At 38.7% G+C, this 15,871-nt stretch overlaps 1 protein-coding gene across 1 annotated transcript in view; it reads left to right on the top strand.

Moving 5' to 3' along the window:
- The window catches only part of TENM1 (teneurin transmembrane protein 1), a 777,891-nt gene that overhangs the window by 216,996 nt on the left and 545,024 nt on the right, over positions 1 to 15,871 (top strand). The window contains exon 3 of the mRNA XM_049644834.1: positions 11,299 to 11,579. Within this exon, the coding sequence (XP_049500791.1) occupies positions 11,363 to 11,579 (217 nt within the window). The 5' untranslated portion in view covers positions 11,299 to 11,362. The remainder of the gene's footprint in view (positions 1 to 11,298; positions 11,580 to 15,871) is intronic.

Here is a 15,871-nt window from a genome sequence, read left to right as displayed (position 1 = left end):
TATCTACAGTTTCACTTTCCATGGTTTCCGTTACCCATGGTGGACTGAGTGAGGTTTGGAAGCAGATTATCTTCCTGATGTATCTCACAAAGTCAGTAGTAGCCTAATGCTATGTCACAAGGCCAATGCCATTCGCTGCACTGCATCTCATCATGTAGGCATCTTATCATCTCACACCTTCCCAAGAAGGGTGTGTACAATAAGATATTTTGAGAGAGACAGAAAGAGAGAGACCCCATTCTCATAACTTTTATTATATTATTATAGTTGTTCTACTTTATTATTAGTTATTGTTGTTAATCTCTCACTGTGCCTAATTTAGAAATTAAGTTCTATCGTAGGTATGTATGTGTAGGAAAACACACGGTCCGTATAGGGTTTGGTACTATCCCTGGTTTCAGGCATCCACTGGAGATCTTGAAACATATACCCCGTGGATAACGAGGGCCTAATGTATTTAGCATTTGCCTACAGGAGCAAAAGATTTGGTGCAAACCCCCGCAATCATTATTAACCCCTGAATCCACCTCTACAATTAAGTCACTAAAGGGTCTACATCTTTGTAACATGTCTATTAATTTGGTGAGCTCCACTTCCATCTAATATTTAACGTAAGTGAAAATGAGGTTCAAGTAGTCAGCAGTGAAAATTCTTCTACTCCCCATTGTTAAACATGGAAATTCAGAGAGTGACTGAAAATGTACAAATTTCACTGCACTAATGTGGAATGTGGATGGCAATAAAGAGCTATGATTAAAAATTGCTATTTGCAAGCTGTGGAGCAAAGTGGTATCTCTGGTTGTTCAATACCATATTTAAAGCCTATTACTTCTCGAGATACCATGTTAAATTTGATGCTACATTTTAGATAAGTATGTTAATGCTAACATTACCACGAAAGTTACAAAATCCCAATGGATTTCATTGTAAGAAAAATGAATTGAATATGATTGTTTACTTGGTGAAATAAGCAGCGATTGTTCTTTTCCAAAGAGTAAAAAAAGCTTTTATACATTGAGTTATCTTCAATTTTCTCGAAGATTGCTCCCATATTAAGTGTTTAGTTGATTTACATAATCTACCACAACGGGTATTGAAAAGTTATAAAGAGAAAGACAATTTGAAATTACTTTAGGAAGTTGTTGGAGTTCCAGAAGAGATGGTGTCATGGAGATAGATGTCACAGCGATTCAGATGTTGTATTCTTTTCGGATTACTAAGAGGTAGAGATGTGCTTTGTAGTTATAACAATTAAAAAAAATCTCTGCCTCGGTTGAAAATAAGAACTAGGGATTCTGGGCCCTCATTTTGGCATGCTGTTTCCATTCATCTATTGAAGTATTTATCTATTGAAATACTTGACAAATCTTCAGAATCATGATATGTATGATTCTAGTCCCTCAGAACTTTGTCCAGACTCACGTGTGTTTGCGTGTGTGTGTGTGTGTGTGTGTGTGTGTGTGTGTGTGTGTGTGTTGTATGGGCAAGTTATGGAGTCTAGATTCCCTGAGCAGAATGGAGAATACTAAATGAGAGAAAATATCCTAAATAATTGGTCTAGAGTTCTGGAAGTTGATTTTTCTTTTAAAAACATTTTCCAGGGGCACCTCAGTGGCTCAGTAGTCAGGCGACTGGCTCTTGATTTTGGCTCAGGTCATAATCTCACGGTTCATGAGATTGAGTCCCATATGGGGCCCGATGTCAGGCCCTGTGCTGATGGCATGGAGCCTGCTTGGGAGTCTCTCTCTCCCTTTCTCTGCCCCTCTCCTGCTGGATCTTTCTCTCTCTCTCTCTCTCTTTCTCTCAGAAAATAAATGACCTTAAAAAAAATAAAAACATTTTCCAGGTCACTGTTTCTTTGTGGAAGCTGGTGGTGACAGCACCAAGTTTTACATTCATAATTCTCTCCACTTGTCTCAAGTGATCTAGCATCAGTGTCCATAAAAATGTCCAAAAATAATGAGAAAAAACTAAAGATACAGGCAGCCAAAAAAAAAACAAAAAACAAAAAACAAAAAAACAACAACCCGGCATCTACAGAGAGAGAGATGTGAGATTAATTAATCATCACTCTTTAGTTGTGGAATGAAGAGACTTCATTTTCCTCTTTCAAAATGGCCTAAAAGAGCCAGCCGAGGCACCATGAGGACATCCACTGCAGCTGTTCTCACAACTGAGTCAAATCCCTTTTGGAGGAGTATTTTTCCAGGAGGGACCTTTCATCCTTCCTTTGTAAGATTTTAAAAATGCTAATAGAACAGTTAGCTTAAACAAGCACATGCGAACCAGTGCAGCGAACACAATTTCATTTCAACTCTTGAGTGTTATCTCTTTGATATAATAGGATATGCATGTAGCACAAAGCAGTCTACTTTGAAAGTCATCATTTCCTGGATAAGAAGCCCCATATGCAGCACATAAAATTCTCAGCCTATCTCCTGAAAAATGATGATTTATTTCTCTCTTTATTTACTAAAATATTACAGTTGTGTCCATGAGACAGACACCAAAATAACCAGCCAATTCCACAACAAAATGAAACTACTGCTTTAGGCTTTATGTACCTATCTGGGCTTTCATCACACACAGCTTGATGGTTTCTTTTATATATTAGAATTTAGTCAAACTACAATTTGTTTTGTGAATAAACGAAGTCAATCAAACAGCTACCCAGTAATTAGATACTAACAAGTTGTTTTCGGAAAAACTCTTGGTTTTAGTAAGTTTGTCATATTTTTCTAAAACATCTGCTTTATATCCAGCCAGTGATGATGCTTTCCTTTTAGTATAAAGTTCACTCATCTAAAAAGGACCCAAAAAAGGACAAACAAGAGACTATGAAAGATAGTTTCAGCAAATATTATGGGTAAAGGGTTAATTTATTTGTTACACTGTACGAATATGGTTTAATTAACACACACACACACACACACACACACACACACACACACACACTCACATCCCCAGGAGATAAATGCGCAAAAGCCTTAAGTAATTCACAACAGTGGAAATAAACCTAGCAGATGCATGCAGAAAAAAATACTTGGCCTCGCTAATAATATAGGAAATGCAAGCTACAAGAAGATACCTTTAATTTACTTATTTCGAAGTGACATTAAAAATAATAGTCAAGGTTGGCAAGGGTATAATGAGAGGAGAGTGTTCTCACACATTGCCAATGGCAGTGTAAATCATTATAATCCCCCAAAGCCACAAATATGCTCAAACCTTTTGGCTTATTAATTCAACTTCTTGGAATTTACCCTAAGGAAATAATAAAAAATATTCAAGACGTTCGTGTTATCTTCAAATGACTCTAGTTAGAATACTTATAAATGGGGACAGAAAATGTAAATACCCAACAATAGGGGAATGGCTATGTAAGTTATGGTACATCCACTCTACACTGCTATTAAAAGTGATGGTTACAGAAAATCTGTAGAAAAATGCAAAAATATCTAGAGTGAAGGAAGCAACATGAAAAAATGTATCTGTGTATTATGACTGGAAGGAAATGGACCAGAATAACAGCAGTCACTCTTAGAAGCTGGTAGGATAATGGACGCAGATTTTGCTTTTACAGCTTTTTTTTTGTTCCTCACAACAGTTCACTGTTTAATCGTTTACTTAAAGAGGGGCACCTGAGTGGCTCAGTTGGTTGAGCAACAGACTCTTGATTTCAGCTCAGGTCATGATCCCAGGGTCATGGGATCCAGCCACACGTAGATCACCATGCTGAGTGTGGAGCCTGCGTTAAGATTCTTTCTGTCTCTCTGTCTCTGTCTCTCTTTCTCTCCCCCCTCTGCTCCTTTTCCCCACTTGCATGCTCTCTCTCTAAACAGAACAAAACAAAACACAAAAAAACAAAGAAAGGTAAGAGAAGAATCAGCCAAAAGTTCACTTTCCATTTAAGGGCTTCTTAAGTCCAGTGTTTTCTTTTCTTTTTTTTTTTTTTTTTTAATTGAAGTATAGTTGACATACAGTATTATATTAGGTTCGGGTGTTCAATATAGTGATTTCACATTTAGATACATTATGCAGTGTTTACCGCATTAAGTATAGTTACCATCTGTCACACAAAATTATTACAATATTACTGACCATATTCTCCCATATTCTCTATGGTGTAATTTACATCCCATGACTTACTTATTTTATAACTGGAAGTTTGTGTCTCTTAATCCTCTTCACCTATTTCACCCATCCCCCCTTCCCCTCCCTTCTGTCAACCACCAGTTTTTTCTCTGTATTTGTGAGTCTGTTTCTGTTTTGTTTTGCCTGTTCTTTTGCTTTGTTTTTTAGATTCCATATGTAAGTGAAATCATATGGTATTTGTCTGTTTTTGTCTGACTTATTTCACTTAGTATAATGTCCTCTAGGTCCATCTGTGTTGTTGCAAATGGCAAGATTTTATTCTTTTTTATGGCTGAGTAATATTTCTCTCTCTCTCTGTCCCTGTGTGTGTGGGGGTGTGTGTAAGACATCTTTATCCATTCATTTATCAATGAACACTTAGGTTACTTCCACATCTTAGCTATTGTAGATAATGCTGCAATAAACATAGAGGTGCATTTATCTTTTTGAATTCATGTTTTTATTTTCTTTGGGCAAATACCCAGAATCAGAATTGCTGGATCATATTGTATTTCTGTTTCTAATTTTTTGAGGAACCTCCATACTGTTTTCCATTATGGCTATACCAATCTACATGTCCCCCAGCAATGCATGTGTTCCCCTTTCTCCACATCCTTGCCACCATTTACTAGTCCAGAGGTTTCTGAACGAGTCCATCTCCATTAATGTAAAAGGTCCTTACTGAAGAAAAATTATTATAATAATCCCAAGGAGTACTAGCCCCACTTGCTAGGTATTCTCCAGGTACTGGGTGGCTTCATTTTCTCTGCCTTGCACTCTGAAGAAGGCCAGTTCTCTTTGAGCAATGTCCAGTGTACTCTTTAATTTTTTTCTAGAGTGGAGTACGTCTTTTTGGTGAAGGCTCCAACCTATAAACAGTTGCTACGTGTAGGACAGGCCTATTTTCCATTTTGAGAGGGTGTATATATGATTAATAATAAGAAATGGAAAGAAAATAACACAATAGAGGAACAGGTAGGGAGTTTATTTCCAGTACATAAATATATACACTTATCAATGGATTCAAAAGTAATATTTTAGTTATACTACCCCATAACTGATGGGAATGTATATGAAGGTTTGCGAAGAGGGACAGGAAAGGAACAGAGGAGAGAGGAGGGGAGGGGGAGTGATAAATAATGTAAACTTGGCTTGGAAGAAACCCACCATTTTTGGTAGTTTTTTAAAAAGTTTTCATTTAAACTCCAGTTAGTTAACATACAGTGTAATATTAGTTTCAGGTGTTCAATATAGTGATTCAACAACTCCACACATCACCCAGTGCTCCATTATGAGTGTCATCCTTAATCCACATCACCTATTTAACCCATCCCCCCACTCGCCTCCCCTCTGGTCATCATCAGTTTATTCTCTATAGTTAAGAATCTGTTTCTTGGTTTCTCTCTCTCTCTCTCTCTCTCTCTCTCTCTCTCTCTCTGTTTTCCTTTGCTCATTTGTTTTGTTTCTTAAGTTCCACGTATGAGTGAAGTCATATGGTATTTGTCTTTCTCTGACTGATTTTGCTTCACATAAACCCACCATTTTTTTTGGCCAGTCTAAGCTTCCCTTCAATTTCATGTACAATCATGAGATTTTAGATCTAGAAGAGCTCTTTAAGATCATCTAATCTCCTTATTACATTTGGAAAAAGTAGAAGCCCTAAGAGAGAGGAGGTGATCTGCCTTAGGCCACTCTGCCAGGTGTCTTCTGAATGACAACGTAGATTAGTGATTAAGAGTGTGGCCTTTGGAGCAGACTGTATGAATTGAAATCTCAGCTCTGCTATTTACTAGCTATGTGACCTTGGCCTAGTCAGTTAACTGCTCTGTTCCTTGATTTTCTTTATAAGATGTACCTACTTCATAGGATGTAATTAGAATTAAAGGAGTTAATGTGTGAAAAACACAACAGTGCCTGGTAGTGCGGCTGTTGTTATTCTTCCATTTCAAGGCCAACGATTTTCACGTGCCAGGTTGTCTCTTCATAACCTTACGGTGACTGAAGAAATAAACATATACCTCCATGGGTCTTTTCTGAAGTCACCGTGGAGTTTATCTTGTTAGCGAGTAGAAAGTGGAAAACACAAAGGTAAACCACAGGTAGTGACGTGTGAATTTATACTGTGTGATCTATCTGAATGTATCTTCTGCAGTAGAGCAGATAATTGGCCCTTGTTTTTTACTGTTTCTTAATAGCTGCATGTGTTTTACTGACACAATTCCTTTTTGATTTTGATTTTTTCTTTTTTTTTTTAACGTTTATTTATTTTTGAGACAGAGAGAGACAGAACATGAACGGGGGAGGGTCAGAGAGAGAGGGAGACACAGAATCTGAAACAGGCTCCGGGCTCTGAGCGGTCAGCACAGAGCCCGACGCGGGGCTCGAACTCACAGACTGCGAGATTGTGACCTGAGCCGAAGTCGGCCGCTTAACCGACTGAGCCACCCAGGCGCCCCAATTTTTTTCTTTTTTCAATGTTTATTTTATTTTTGGGAGAGAGAGAGCACAAGTTGGGGAGGGACACAGAGAGGGGTTTACAGAGGATTTGAAGCAGGCTCTGCTCTGACAGCAGGGAGACTGATGGGGGCCTCGAACTCATGAACCAGGAGATCATGACCCAAGCTGAAGGTGGGCACTTAACTGACTGAGCCACCCAGGCGCCCCCACAATTCCTTTTTTAAAAAAGTTTATCATTATCAAAATAATAGAGAAATAAGAAAAACTGCTTTGCTGCGAATAGCATTATGTATACTTTTGGTTTTTCTGTGAGTTGACACTGTCTTCATCATGTCTAAATAAATAACACATGCTCGTCAGTGGACCTCCAGGATGCCATGTTGGGCACTGAATGAAAAAGTCAATTAAGCAAAAATCAACGTGTCTTTTACCTTGGAGTATTGGAAACCGCATCTTTTGAGAATTATTGTGCTTTCAAACTTTGTTAGGTTTAATGTTTTAAACTTCTGTTACTGTCTTACTTAATATTCTCCTACTTTTTTTATTTTCAAAAAGGAAGCCGTTTGTGAGTGAAGTCAAGCTCTGCCTCACAGGATTTTGGTAAATGTCACGGTTACATACTCTCACGGCCCTAGGCACACAGAGTTGTGTGTCTCCATATCAGGTGCCTAAAGAGAGCTGAATGTATCTTCTGCTACCTGGTCCACACACCCAAATGTTAAGATAAGAAGTTGTGGGGGCACCTGTATCTCAGTCGGTTAAGTATGTGACTCTTGATTTCAGCTCAGGTCAAGATCTTACAGTTTGAGGTATCCAGCCTCTGAGTTGGGCTCCTTGCTTACAGCATGGAGCCTGCTTGGGATTCTTGCTCTCCCTTTCTCTGCCCCTCCCCCACTCGTGCACACGTGCGTTCTCTCTCTCTGTCTGTCTCTCTCTCTCAAAATAAACAAATGAACACTAAAAACAGACAAGAAGTTGTGATTGGGGGTCAGGGAGCAGAGAAGGATTATTTTCTCTTGGTTTATACCAATTTGTGGTTTAAAGGAAGATTGCTTCCGAGGACCCTCAATAACCTTGAATCGATGTGACATTCCTAGCTGATTCATAGCTGTGATTAGAACTTCAAGAATGGTTCAAAATAGCTATAGGAATATTTCTCTCTTTCTCTCTCACTCATTCACTCACTCAAGAGTTCACATGTTGCAAATAAACAACATACTGAGGGAAAAGAGAATGTCTGGATTCCCATGCATAAAAATAAGGGTGATTTTAACATCATAAATAATAGTTGCCAGAACACAACATTAGACATTAGAAGTGAGATGTTTTTCATTTTCAAATTTAACTTGTTAGGTTTGAACGGTGTTAAGATAAGTGTAAATTCATAACCAGCTGAGACTTAGGCAGGAGTGCTATTTTGACCATACCTCTGCTATGTTAATCCCAGTCAGAATAAACCAAACCTGACTGAGAAAGCAAGTGGGAGATGGGAGAGAAAATAAAATGTATATCTCTATATTATAATGGAAAGCATTTTATTAAGTTATTTTTAATTATAAGCTTCTTGATGGATCTTTTTGCATTATCAATGTCTTTATGTGGAAAATAGCTCTCCACCCCTATTGGGTAAACTTTCATCCTTTAATGAATGCAAAACTATATGTGTTGGCTGAAATGAAATTAGATTAATTTTATTGATGGCTCCTTTTTTGGGTGGAAGTCCCATTCTCTGCTGCAAAGGTGCATTTCTGGAAGTCTACTGTTGATATGTTTCTCACTTTGCACTGTTTGTAGCAAAGTCAGGGTCTAAAATCCAGCCGGGTTTATGAAGCACGTGCTATGGGAACCTAAGAAGAAAGAGATTCAAATTGGCCTTATCACATAGATGCTCAGTAGAATTTTGGTGGTTGTGGTGAGGGTATTGGCGATGAACAAATAAGCTAAATCAAGTACAGTCTTTCCCAATATCTTTATCTTTGGTGCTCAAACACTACTTTGTCTTTCTTTAGGAGTCCTTTCATCTGCTCTGTAGTAGAGCTGTTTATCACTTGCATTAGACTGTGAATTCCTTGGGGGCACAGACTATGGCCTATTCATTTCCACATTCTCTCTAGCCCTTCTTGTGAATTCTGGGCAATGATGTATTCAATTCATTCAACAAGTATTGATCAAGAGTCTACTGTATGCCAGACATCGTGCTTATTTGGGGGATATAGCAATGAATAAAACAGATAAAAATACTTCATGGGGCTTATATTTTAGTAGAGAGACACAGATGACAGACAGTAAGCAAATAAGCAATCTCCACATGTCACTTGGTGATAAGTGCTATGAAACACAGGAAGGAAGATGAGAAGTGACATTTGTGTGTTTTTTTGGTGGTTTACTATGGGAGGCTGCAAAGGCCCTGAGGTGGAAACATGCCTGTTATTTTCACACACTTCAAGAAGGCTGGTGCATCTAGAGTGCATGAGGTGGGTGGAAATATCAGGGGATGAGTTTAGAGAGGTTAGGGTAGGGAGAAGTGAACCTTGTAGGGGCCTTGTTGGTCATTGTAAGGACTTTGGCTTTTATTTTGAAGGATAGAAGATGCTATTGCTGCTTCTGAGCAAAGGAGAGACATTGACATGACTTAGATTTTAAAATCTTCCTTCTGGCTATAGTGTAGGGAATGTGCTATAAAGAGAGCAATGTTAAAAGCAGCACATCAATTAGGCTATTGCAGTGGTCCAGGTGGGGGATGATGGCTGGAACCAATGTGGTGGTATTGGGGAAGTGGAGAGATGTCATTGGATTCTGGGTATATTTCAAAGGTAGCACCAGAAGAATTTACTGGTGAATTGCACGTGGGATGTGAATGACAGGGATCGAGGTCTGTGGCCTGAGCCAACAGAGGAATGGAATTCACCATTTACCAAGACAGGAAAGACCGTGAGAGGAGCAAGGTTGGGAAGTGGTGGGAATCACGAGCTCAGATTTGAACATACTAAGTTCGAGATGCCTTTTAGATATCCAGGTAGAGATATTGGGTGGCCAGCTGGATATTCAAGTCTGTGGCTCAGGGGAGAGATTGTGCTGGAGCTCTAAATTGGGGAGTGTATAGGCAGTATGTCTCATGAGATGGCATGAGATTAGACTATTGTTGATTATCAATAGATATTTACTTACAATACTTGATTTGCTTTCTCTCCAAGTATCTTCATTTCTGATATTAATTCAGACCAAAATAGCCATCTCTGTAGACCATTTATGGAATTTGTAGGTTAGGAGTTAAATAGTCTCTACTTTGTGTGTGCCTAGAGTAGTGCTAAGTGGTATAGGGGATGCAGGGAAGCATAAGACTCCAATTCTGCCTTCAAGATCCTTAACGTTTAATTAGGGAAATAGCACTTTGATTCATGAAACTTTGTTCATACTACAAAACATTAGGTACCGTTGAATGCGTAATAGTCAATCCATACATTTTATTGAGCGATTTCTGTATTATGTGCGTTTGCTATACATATAATAGGAATTGCAAAAAGCGAGATACCGCACATGATTTAGGAACCACTATCTAGATGTTTGTAGATTTCCTTGAAAATGCATATGGTGAAGAGCTTAAGAAAAATAAAGGAGTCCATTTTACTGCAAATGAAATCATAAAGTTATTTGTGTTTGAAGTAGGTTTTTTAACATTGCACACACACCAAAAAACCCCACCAAGTTGCAAAGTTGCAGCGTTTGATGAAAATAATGATAAAATAATGTAAGGGATGAAGATGAGTACATTTTTACAGGGCTTTAAAATTTTCAGAGGACTTTGACATCTCAGATGGCATTTGATGTTCTCAAACCTCTCTGCACTAAGTAAGACAGATAATGCCTCTACTTGCCCTAAGAGCCTTAGTGACTTGTAGCTCAGCATTCTGTGGGGGAAGGGGGGTTCTTTCAGTGATTTATCATGAAGTTTTAAAATTTCTATTTCTAAACCCGATTTAGAGCTTGCTGTTCCTATACCAGTATACTCACCAGAAGTGTTGTTTACATCCTCTCGGTACTATGAAGAACAAAAATTTACCGCCACCTAACTCATTAAAAATTCTCTGCAAGCCTGAGGCTCAAAAGCCACAATATGGACACAGAGAGCTCAGTCCCCCTCAAGGACACTTAATTTCATGAGCCTCTCTCACTCGGAATTCTTCCCTTCTTCAAAACCCCTTTCTTAAATGCAGTTTTAAACCAGAGGTGAGATTGTGGGTTGTTGTTTTTTTTTTTTGTTTTGTTTTGTTTTGTTTTCTGAATGTAGTTCCCTTACCAGTTTTCATTTCAAATGTGGGATATGCTGGGTTAGTATTTGTACTCCTGGCCACTTTCGGATCTCAGAATATTTTTTAATCTAACCACTGAATTAACATTTAAAACACACACACACCTTAGAAGACATTGTACTTTATCTGCATTCCAATACAAATATTTTTGAAGGCTGTCTCTCTTCCACCTCGAGTATTTTCTGATACCGCAACCTCCGGTTTAATCCTAAGTGCTTGCCAATGTGCGCATGTAACACAGAGTGTTATTATTGCCTCAGGCTAGCTTCTTGTCATCTAGTTTGTCTTTTGCTTCACTCCTTTGATAGTATTATCAGAACCAATTGTGAATCTGCCAGATGCATTTCCTCTCCAAAGGACAAATCTAAGAAGGCTTGTGTTTTTCCTTCTTTTCCAGGACTGCTTACTTGAAAGAAGTTGTTCTTCCTTCTTTTCATGAAATTGAGTTTGCTTAATCAGACATGGAGCAAACGGACTGCAAACCCTACCAGCCTCTCTCAAAAGTCAAGCACGAAATGGATCTAGCTTATACCAGTTCTTCTGATGAAAGTGAAGATGGAAGGAAACCAAGGCAGTCCTACAACTCCAGGGAGACTCTGCATGAGTATAACCAAGAGCTGAGGATGAATTACAATAGCCAGAGTGGGAAGAGGAAGGAAGTAGAGAAATCTACTCAAGGTATGTTTTTACTGGATTTTTAGAACTAATATTTCTCACTAGGGAATGCTTGTGTGTGTAAACTTATGTTTTCAAAAACAAATTTGCTGATGTTAACTGGTTAATAATGCGCACTGCTTACATATGCTTAGTGAATTTGTTCATATGCCAATCTGGCTGAGGTTGTAGGTTACATGTGCTTTTTACGGATTATGCATGAATTTAGATGCAACAATCCTCTTATCAGGGCATTCAAAATTTGTCTAATCCTACAAATAGCCATTTACAGACTGAAGGATAATTTATAGTAAGATGAAAAGTAAACAACTAAGTGCTTTTCAAACCATTGCTTCTTTTTTTTTTTTTTTTTTTTAACATTTATTCATTTTGGGAGACAGAGGAAGACAGAGTGCGAGCAGGGGAGGAGCAGAGAGAGAGGGAGACACCTAATCTGAGCTGTCCGCACAGAGCCCCACGCAGAGCTCAACGCAGGGCTCGAACTCACAAACTGTGGCATCATGACCTGAGCTGAAGTTGTTATCTTAACCGACTGAGCCACCCAGTCTCCCCATAAATATTTGTCTTCTAAAAGAGCTTTATCGGAGACCACCAAACAAAGGTCCAGAAAATTTGTCGTCAGAATGCGAAACTTTGTGCAACATGGTCCTAAGGGAAAGTAAGAACTTCCCTTCTGACCATTGCCATAATGTGGAACAGATCCTTTGGACAGCCTTGGTTTCTTAATTACGGATTGACAAGACTGGTTTTTAAAAAATGTTTATATTTGAGAGAGAGAGAGAGAGCGCGCAAGCAGGGAGAGGAGCAGAGAGAGAGAGTGGGTCAGAGGATCCAGGCAAGCTCTGTGCTGACAGCTTCTGTGCTGACTGCAGTGAGCCTGATGCGGGGCTCAAACTCACGTTCCGGGAGATCATGACCTGAGCTGAAGTCAGATGCTCAACTGACTGAGCCACCCAGGTGCCCCAACAAGACACTTTTTAATAAATAGAAAACAGATAGATAGAAATACAGTTTCCTTATTTCTTTTAAATTGATAGCAAAACGATATTAGATACTCTTTTAACTACACAGAAGAAAAGACACTGATGTTAGCACAGGTTAGTATTTTCTTAAAAGAATACATCAATGTTGAAATGAAAAAAATAGGTTTGATTATCTAGATCTGTGGCTCTAAACCGAGGGACCCTGAAGCAACAACAGCAGCACCTCCCACAGGACTTGTTAGCAATGCAAATTCTCACGTTCCACCCTAGATTTAGGATTCAGAAACCCTGAGTGTGGGACCCAGCAATCTGTGGTTTAAGAAGCCCTCCTGGGGATTCTGATGCAGACTCAAGTTTGAGGACCACTGCTTCATCCCTTTGAAATCTTTTACTCAGAGAGCCTCACAGATCACATCTAGTTGGGTGTCTTCCAAATATTTATCTTCAGCTCTATCATTTTTCCCAAACTCAAGCCCTACATTTTCAGTTACCTGCTTAACATTTTCAAATGAATGGACACTCCCACTGGCAGCTCTAAATCAATGTATCTAAAGCGACTGACACAGCCATCTTAACATTCTCAATCCCGCTCCTTTTCTTTCCATCACAGCATTTGTTAAGATGCTTCCATTCTCCCCAGCTATCCACATACACTTTCCATACCTAATCCTACCTAATCTGTTGCCTCTTCCAGCAGATTTAACTTCTACATGTCTCAAGTCCATCTTCCTCTTTCTATTATCATTATCACTGCTCTCATTTTGTCTTATCTAGACTGTTTTTTTGTTTCCTAAATGATCTCCTTGGATCCCACCTCATCCCTGTTCAGTCCTTTTGCCTTGTTGTTATCTTTCCCTTGCAATGCCCTTCTCCGCTACCTCCTGTAACTTAATTACTCAACTATCTTCAAGGCCGAGCCTTCCAGCGTCTTTGCCACAGAGCCTTGTTGCACTGTCATCCCCTTTGTACCGATTGCTGACTTTTATTATTTTTGTATGTACATTCCTAGACTGTATAGTCAGTGAAGATGAGGATCATGAGTTTTTTATTGGTCTCCATTTTTCTATGGTGCTTTGCATATATTATGTGCTTTGTAATTTTTAATTTAAGGAATAAGTTGCCATCAACCAAAACGTAAGTAACTTATCATGTGTTGAAAACTGCTTTTTAAACATTGACATTGGCACAGGTTCCTTATTTTTTTTTTAAAGAGTAGGTCATTGATGAGATGACAAAAAAAATTTTTGGTTCTCTAGATCAGTGGTTGTCAAAGCGTGGAGCCTAGACGAGCAGCAGCGGCATCACCCATGAACATGTTAGAAGTGCAGATTCTCAGGCATCATCCCAGGCCATGTAAAATGCAGTCAGTAGAAATGAAAATTACTGTATTCTAATTAGTATTAGAATCTTACATTACAGAAATTTTAAACTGAACCAAAGATTTTATATATTCATACTAGCATTTAAACATGCCTTAAATGTTTATGGTATTAACTATATTACACATTTTTTAGCTGTTACCATAACTGGTAAAACTTTTGTATCTGTCTTTTCAAATAATTCATTTTAATCTTTCCTATTTGGTCTGCTAATGACGACTGTAAATTTGTTATAAAACAATTTTACTTTTCTGCCTAACGTTTTTTGGGTCTTTCATGCTTTAAGAAACGTGTAGTTCCCATTAAATTTTTTTTCTTTAAGGTTGTGTTTATAGAATATGAACTTAAAATTGTGAGTTGTGGGCTGTGGCATTGAAGTGTGGAGTGCTTGACTAACATGTTGTGAGTTGAAATAAGAATGCACTTCCAGTGACAGTTTGTTCTAAAAATATGAGCAGTGTTGTACTGAGTCAGTATAAAGAGCCTAGCCAGCCTCAGATTTTGTCTCTGTGCTTTGTGATCAAAATGAATTTGGAGAATATGGAAATTGGTCTTCTATGATGCCATCCTAACTTTTTTCAATAACCTGTACTCAATAAGCTTGTACTTAGCACTTGCTACGTGTCAGGCCTTGAGACAGTGCTAGGGATGGAGTCAACCACGATGGTTTCTGCTTGTAGAAAATGCATAATGTGGTAGGGAAGAGAGATATCAAACGGATCATTGCAATTAAATGCAATAAGTACTTTTACAGATAAAGTGGTATGGAAATACACAGGGTATCGGGGTCCATAGAAAGGTGATATTTGATCTAGGTCTTAAAATTTGAACAAATTCTGACTTGGAAAAGGGCATTCCAAGGGGTAGATTAGCAGGTGCAAAAGCATAAAGCTGTGAAAAGGCCTGGGATGGTGAAAACTTCAGTATGGCTAAGAGTAAGGTACATTGGAGCCAGATCACAAAAAGTATTGCATGCCCGATTTTGGAGTTCCTTTTTTTTCCCTCATGAATAAAAAACCACAGCTTTTAAGGGATGGAGAATTTCATGAGGAATATAATTTCTAGGATGGGAAGTGTAGAGGAGAATTGTAGATGTGTAAGCAGCAGTGTAGGAGATTGATTGCAGTTGGGAAAAATTGGATGCAGGCAGACAATCTATAAAGCTACTGAATGGCAGGCTAAGAATGGCAATGAAGGTATAAACTTTGGCTGTATCGGAAGAGGTAAAGAAACAGAGTCCAGAGATATCAGTGTGGAGGAATTGATAGGAGTTGGTAAGTGATTACTTGCTGAGGTGGAAAGAGATAAGAGTCAAGGATACCTGGATTTCTAGTTTGGGCAACTGGGAGGATGATGATCCATTTACCAAGAGAAGGAAAACAGGAGGAGGGGTGAGTTTGGAAGGGAAGAGAATGAGTTTCTTTTGAGACATGTTAAGTTTAAGATGCTTGGGTGGCATCCAGGTGGATTTTCCTATCAGGCAGTTGGAACTGCATGTCTAGAGTTCAGGAAAGATCTGGACTGTTGATAGAAGTATATTTGCATCCATTGGTATCTTACAGTAGGAGATGCCTGGGGATGGATGATATTACCCAGGGAGAACATGTAGAGTGAGACTAGAGAAAGGCCAAGGACGAAAACCAGAATCTATCATCTGTGAACTTACATAAACACATTGTCAACCGATTTACATTTTTAGCTAGCACTGTCCTTTGGTGTGCTGACTTCTATAAACTCAAATATAAAGCTCCAGGAGGTGAAGGTCTGGAAACTTGGGATCTTATCTGCCACTGACCCACTATGGAGACACCTGGGAGGGAAGAAAATACATACCTCTTTGGGGGAGAAATGAACTACTCCACATTAGGCAAAACTGTGGACCCAGTTGTTATCTTTTTTGTGAGTTCTGTTATCTACTTTGTTGTCTTATTCC

The sequence above is a fragment of the Panthera uncia genome, chromosome X, assembly GCF_023721935.1.
Source record: "Panthera uncia isolate 11264 chromosome X, Puncia_PCG_1.0, whole genome shotgun sequence".
Taxonomy (NCBI): domain Eukaryota; kingdom Metazoa; phylum Chordata; class Mammalia; order Carnivora; family Felidae; genus Panthera; species Panthera uncia.
This window is presented reverse-complemented; position numbering and strand designations above follow the sequence as displayed.